The following is a 6,946-nucleotide window of genomic DNA, read 5'->3' as shown; positions in this document are numbered from 1 at the left end:
GCAGTGAACTGGAACTGCCTCACCTCCCGCTTCTCGCTGGAGCCGTTCTGCGAGAGCACAAGAGGACATGCCCACCCGTCAGCGATACTGAGAAAAACCCACAGATAGTTTCTGAATCACTTTCTTTTACCGTATTAAAAATAACAAGTGACATGTATGCAGCCGAAATAGACTGATGGCGCTGTGATTAGTGATTGTGGGGGGGGGAATCAGTTTACACTTGTCTGATGAACTAGCGGGAAATAGTACTAGTTTGGTTTCTAGCAATGGGGGAGGAGTCTGCAATGGGAGGGAGGGGGCGGTCTTACGCAGGTAAGCTAGCTAACATCATTTGTCTGAGGATAACCAATAAAAGGGGGGGGGGATTTAAATAATAACAGCCCCAAAGGTCAACTTACTTTGTAAAGTGCAAACGTTCGGACGCAGTAGGTGGCGAGCTCCACCGTGTCCAGCAGCGTCACCTGTATCAGCCCGTAGGTCTCTGTTCCTCTCGTCGGCCAGTACTGGTCGCATTTTACCTACAGGGGGAGAAGGGAAATTACGTTATTCAAGAAAAAAGAAATCCTGGCCGAGGGATTAGGAGAATTGCAATCCTACAGTTTCCGCAAATTAGTTCTGTTTATTATTGCTGCATTTTTTTTTTCGTCACAAGTAACTTAATCCACTGCTGTTGATTAGGTGTGATTTCACAATCAAGGGAATGGTCTGCGATATGTGGTGGGAGCAGACAGTGCCATTTATTGCTCTGACAATCTCCATAATTACAACGGCAATCACAAATTCCCAATCATATTACTGCTCAGGGTTATTATCGTTCTACGCCTTGGTTGCCCAGTGAACGGCCAATAAAACATTGTTCCATTACTGCATTATTGTTAAGCTGCCAGAGAGGGAAACTCTATGAATACTGAGGAGGGTATAGCCTCACAGCCCATGCAGATGCTTTGCTTCTCCCGAGTCGTTTGTAATGTACTGTACATTTGCTTGGCTGTGACTGCATCACCCGGACTCCAGCTCCTCTTTCAAGGAGGGCTGTTTAACTGATTCCAAACGTACAGAGGGCCGATCGATGACGGCATGGATCGCAATGTTTATTTGAACACATTAGTCTCCCCGCAACTGGACAGCAGCGGACTACAGTCACGAGATCCGCAGGATTAAGTCTGGCTCGTCAATAGTATCACTACCAGTGCCTCAGCTCCCGCCGTCGTCGGAAGCCCTGGAAGCAGTTCAGGTTTTAGCATTAGCTTGGGTGGGTTCAGACGTCAGAAGCTAATGCTATGCTAATCCCACATCGGCGGCGGCTCTCGGGCGCTAAAGGGAGTGATCAATAATGACGACTCCGGGGGCTGTTAGGAGCAACAACAGCAAACTGCTCTCCGCTAAATGTCAAACAACATCAACACTGTCTGGGCCGGGGGAAAACGTAAATAAAAGGGGAATATGAGAGAGCCATCTCAACCAAAAAAAACATGAAAACCTTTTATGCTACATATTTTTCATATTTCTATACAGCGAAAGCCCAGAGCCCGACAAAAAGAATAGAGGCCGGTCATCAATTATGTACTTTTAAAAGATTACCATATTGTGAAATGCTCAAAGGAATTTTGTTCATCGGGTTATTTAAAAAAAAAAAAAAAGGTTGTCATGGGGACTGGGGTGAAACTACTGTGTGGATGAAATTAGTGTGTCTATTCAGAAAGCTGCCAGTTGAAAGCACAGTTTGAAGGTAAGAAGCTTACGGGTCCATTGTACCGCTACCCAGACTCTAAGATGAGGAGGGATACTTGCTTTGTGTCTACATCGCCGTGGATGGTTGTTCGGTTGATCGTATTCATGTATTTAACGGTTCTGTCGGTAGCAAATCCAGACAAGCCCCGCTGAAGCGATCATCTTTCAGGTGTGCATAATTCCGCGCACAAGGAGATGATGGGTGTCGATACAAACGCATCCTGTTGATATGACATTTGGGATGAACTCAATGTGTAGGTCACATTCAGTGCTAAATATTCTCAATCCTTCCTGAAGGCATCTATTGAATGCAGCTAATGCTCAGATACCGTTCTATTCACTGCTATTTGAACGGTAGTATTCGCGTTCCGCTCGTACCCGTGACCGCTCCTCTAGCTTGGTCATCATGACGATGTTGCCGCTCCTCTGTTCCCAAATCATTCGCCAGAAGTCTCCGAACGTCTCGGGCAGGGCGCCTTGCGTGGCGATGTAGGCGTTCTGCTTCCTGTAGCCGTCTATGTAGTTCGAGTTGATGTAGTCGCTGCCTGGAATGCCTGCAGGAGATAGGGATAGTAGAAATTAGCAGATCGGCACGGGTCGAGTGCTGCAAACACATGATGTGGTGCAAATGAAGTGGAGGACAAATGTTCAAGGGATGATTGTTTGGATGTCTGTGTTGATTTATGATTTATTGTAGGTACTGTATGTATTTCAACCCTATGATCATCTATTGATTCTGCACATTTTTTAATAATAACAACGTATATATACAATCAGTCACATTTGAAAAAAATATTTCACCTCTGTAAATCGAGGTTTTTAGGTCTATTTTGCGATCGATCGGGAAAGGCGTATCATCTGAGAGTCTATCAATTTGAAATTCCCTTCCAAAAAGTGTCAGTTGCCTCCATCTTTATTTTTTCCTCCCTTTGCTTATGAGAAATGAAAGGTGCAGCCTGTCTTTTCAATCCGAGGGGGGAGAGCGAGATGACAGCCAGTCGATGCTCCGGGAGAGGCGGTCGGGGAAGGCTGTTGTGGGGTATGGGGGGGGGGGGCTCGCGCACACACATGGTTTACCGAGATAAGTCTCATATGCATGGAGGCCACGTTGCAGAGATCCCCTTTACACCACCAACCCCCCCGCCCTCCGTAACACCACCCACTCACAAAAAATAAATCCAGAATGGAATATTAACATTCCGAAAAACCCCATCCATGTTTCCCTTCCGTTAATATATTTATTTTAAACCACCCCTCTTTTTCTTTGTGCTGCCAAGGAATTTTCACTACGGGCAAGGTATAAATATAAATAAGACCGGGTGGCTTTTTTTATTTTCTCTCCCCAGATTGAAGAGGAATGGTGAAGAACGGAGTCAATATTGTGAATGAAGGAGAATGAATCTGGTTGTTTTGTTGCATGCTGTATTTTCTAAATGGCTTTTGCCTGCACGCTGTCACTCAGGATTTGGATGAAACGCCAATGCCTCCCTCGCTGTCAACAAACTTATGAAGGAAAATGCATGTAGCAATACTACTAAGGAGCCAATTATCCGCGCAGGGAGATGGGTAAACACACACAAATGACAATGTCCCTGTCAGTCCTTTTCCCTTTTCCCCAAGTAGAATTTTAATCGTTTTCTTTCTGTGACCACTGCTGTGTCCTAGCTGAATTATTTGTGCCTGATTCCCTCTGAGAACACATCTCCAGCAAGAATGCAAATAGTAATCAGGAATGTTGATGGTGTACGTTTTCCATGGCCGAGGGGAGAACCAGCCAGAAGCACACAGTTAATTCACTACCCAAGTGAATCACGTCATTTATGAAATTATTCACTGCTTTAAGAGCCACCATGAAGGCATCACACTCTTACCAGCACACTCCAACACTAACAGTCCTGTTATTCTGATGCCCAATTCTCAAAGTCAGCCCCTCTCCTCACACCCACTATATTTCCCCCCCACCCCTAAAGAACTCCCATCAAAGTAAACAAACCAGGCACAACTTGCCAACAGGCTTTAGGGGAGGAGGAGGAGGAGGTCCCTGCTGCCCTCCCCCTCATGGCTGGCTGAGAGCAGCACCACCACACTCCCCCCGGTGTGTATGGGCGTGCAGATGTGTTGATACGCCACGCTAATGGGCTTCAACACTGCTCAGCTGAGTGCTCCTTTCTGAGAGCCTGCTTGCAGAGAGGGACTCTTTAGAAGCCACTTATTTATCAGGCTTTCTTTTCTTTTCTTTTTTTTTACACATTAGCCTCCATTTGCTTGCCACAGTTTGTTTACTTATTATTATTATTATTATTATTTCTTTCACTTTCCCTGCAAAGAAGCCCCTTAGCTGAGGCTGTTAATTTGTGGCTGGCGGTGGGCATTCACACACTACAACACGCTAACAAAAGAGCTAGCTCATGGTGAAGAGTTCCACTGAACAAGTGGGGACACTTTCGAAATGAAAGTTATGAAATATTTATCTCACCCCTAAATATTAATGTTGGAATGGTTGACGGTAATTTTGCTGAAGCTAAAATCTATGCTAATAAAATAAACATATGTTTTTCTTTTCCTTTTTGATTCAGCCATCTGGCTGCAATCAATGGCTGCCGTCACCATGGGGATAATGATCATAAAAGCCCGGGACCAATAAAGACATTGAGGCTGTAACTAACGATTATTTCCTTCCTTGTCATTACGTCCATCATTATATTTTGATTGTCTCATCAATCATGCAATTATTCTAAACCGTACAATTTTTGTAACCCGCCTAAAAAAAAAAGAAGAGGAAATCTACTTGATATGAAAACGTTTAAGATCATGTTCATTTTCAGGAAAAATTCTTATTGTGGGTATTACAAAAACGATCCCTGATTATTTGATACATGTAAAAATATGTAAATCGTTCTGGTGCGTTTGTGCTCCTGCCTGTGTGTGTGTTGTGCTAAGCGTGTGCGAGGCATGAGTAAACGTGTGTGGCTAATTACAAAAAAAATCAATGCACAGCCCCTCGTGGCGCCGACGGGGGACGTACCGTCGATCGCTGTCAGCAACACCCTGGAGTGGTCATATGCTATCACGTTAGCATATCTGTTCTTCGGCTTGTTCACTTCCAGGTTGGAGTGTTCCCACGTGAACTGTTGGCCAGGGTCGATGGACTTAAGGAAACAAACAAACAAACAAACAGAGAATTGAGGCATGAATCACACAGAAATACAGCACAGGCAGATCGTTGTGGCTCTTGGCAAGGATCCCGGTTTACCGGGCGCAGCGGGTTGTATTTCGAGATAAACCGACGTTAACACAGAGTTCGTATTTTCGTATCAAGATGGCCGGTTTTCCATCGGATTTGGCTTGACAATGTGACATTGTTATTTCAATGTATTCTTTCACTAACACTTCTCAGTGATCTCTGTGTCTACTTAATTTGATCAGATGGATAACTTAAGGGGTGCCTCAGTCGGGGACATATACAACTTTAGACAGTTTTCATGAGTAAAATAAATTAAATAAGTACAATTTTGCCACCGGAGACTGCTGCTGCCACTTTGTACACGCACAGTGCTATCAGTAACTATGCGTCTGTTAAAACATATATAAATTGACACTAATGGCACTTTTGCTCGTCTAGCGAGGTTAAGAGACTCATCATTATTTAATCATGTTAATGCGTGGTGGAAGATGGATCTCAAGTGCTACGCTCAAACTCAATCTCAGGAAGTAGAGAGGGCAGAGGTTCCCAAATACTTAGGGCAGGGCCATCTTATGTGAATACTGCAATATATTGAGACCGTTTTCGGCCTTTAGTTCAGAATAATAACTCATTCAACTGACAGGAATAAAGGACAGCTTATTTTTTTCAGACTTGATTCTTGGTTCTGTGTTTCTTTATTCAGGCATACTTTGAAGATCCCATTTTAGCAGCTACAATGTTCAGCAAAGTGCAGTTTAAAATACATATAATTTCATAATTGCTGGTGTTACCTCTTGTGCGTGTGTCTTTCAATGAGTTTAATATTTACTTCATAGTATATTCGTGAAGAATATATTTCACCAATGGGTTAGCAGGACACAGACCAAAAACATTTGCATCATACGATTATAAGTTGAATTGTAGACCACGCAAAATGTTGTATAGCAGTGTGTGTCATGGATAGAAAGAAAAAAACTTTAGTTGTCTAGTGGCATTGTTTACTTTGAAAGGGACCTAAATTTATGTATTGGACCTTGACTGGATATCCATACGGCTAAAGGAGCGATAGACAATTTGTGCTATTGTTTCCAAGGCACAGAACCATGTTAAAGCTTTTGGATAGTTTTTTGCGAACGACATGATACAGAGGAGATCCATTTGCAAGCTCATTAGACGCACAGACTGATGAGGGACGAGTTATAGTTAAGCCATGCATTTGAATAGTTATGGTTCTTTTTTTTTCTATTGGACAAGCATTTCCAATATTATTTTTCGTACATTTGGATATGTAAGTTCTTCGTGTTCTGCTTAGGTTAACAAAAAAATAGATTGTAGGAAGTGACACATTCCTTGAGAAGTCTTTTCACTACATACTTTCTTACTCTTACTCAAGTAATAATTAGGATGACCTATTTAACTTCTGCTTGAGTGATTACTATTTTAAAGCAAGAATCCTAGTACTTGAGTACAGTCTTTAACTACAGTATATCCAGCTCTGCTCACTCTTCTACTCATACTCATAAGATATTATGTCACCCTGTCTCTTGAATGTTTTCCAGATAACAAATTGAGTTTATAATTTTTTTATGACGTTCAATGAAAGTATTATGACATACCATGGTAATGACTTTGTAAACATTTTTTTTCAAAGCAAGGTGGCCTAATGATAAATTGGAATTCAAATAAGTGCATTGAACAAGACATAAATCAAAACATTGGTTTACCTTCAGAAAAACTAATTAAATATTACATCAGTATCTGGCTTAGTCTGATCTGAACACTGATCTGCAATATTTCTCACAATAAAGTGCCTCTCTTTACATTCTTGCTCAAAATGACTTTCCAGTTGTTGAACAGAGGTGCAAAGTAATTGGAATTCAATGCGATAAAAATGCAATTATGGAACTTGGCCAGCCAGGAAGACTGCTATATTGTGACCTTATGGATTTCTAGTCACTGGTATGACAGTGAGATAAAAATTGGCAGAGAAAGAGGGTGGACTGCTTTTATCCCACACATTGCCCCTGAAAG

At 42.4% G+C, this 6,946-nt stretch overlaps 1 protein-coding gene across 5 annotated transcripts in view; it reads right to left on the bottom strand.

Annotated features, from left to right (window-relative positions):
* LOC130369751 (receptor-type tyrosine-protein phosphatase delta) overlaps nucleotides 1–6,946 on the bottom strand; it is a 205,936-nt gene that overhangs the window by 10,905 nt on the left and 188,085 nt on the right. For all 5 annotated transcript variants that reach the window (XM_056575280.1, XM_056575279.1, XM_056575283.1 and 2 more), the window contains 4 exons: nucleotides 4,757–4,880; nucleotides 2,110–2,285; nucleotides 399–518; nucleotides 1–47 (listed from right to left, as the gene is read on the bottom strand). The exon at nucleotides 1–47 is cut by the window's left edge and continues 108 nt beyond it. In XM_056575280.1, coding sequence (XP_056431255.1) covers nucleotides 1–47; nucleotides 399–518; nucleotides 2,110–2,285; nucleotides 4,757–4,880 — 467 coding nt within the window. The remainder of the gene's footprint in view (nucleotides 48–398; nucleotides 519–2,109; nucleotides 2,286–4,756; nucleotides 4,881–6,946) is intronic.

This window comes from Gadus chalcogrammus, chromosome 17 (genome assembly GCF_026213295.1).
Source record: "Gadus chalcogrammus isolate NIFS_2021 chromosome 17, NIFS_Gcha_1.0, whole genome shotgun sequence".
NCBI classification, from domain to species: domain Eukaryota; kingdom Metazoa; phylum Chordata; class Actinopteri; order Gadiformes; family Gadidae; genus Gadus; species Gadus chalcogrammus.
Note: the sequence above shows the minus strand (reverse complement) of the source record. Positions and strands in the feature narration are given on the sequence as shown.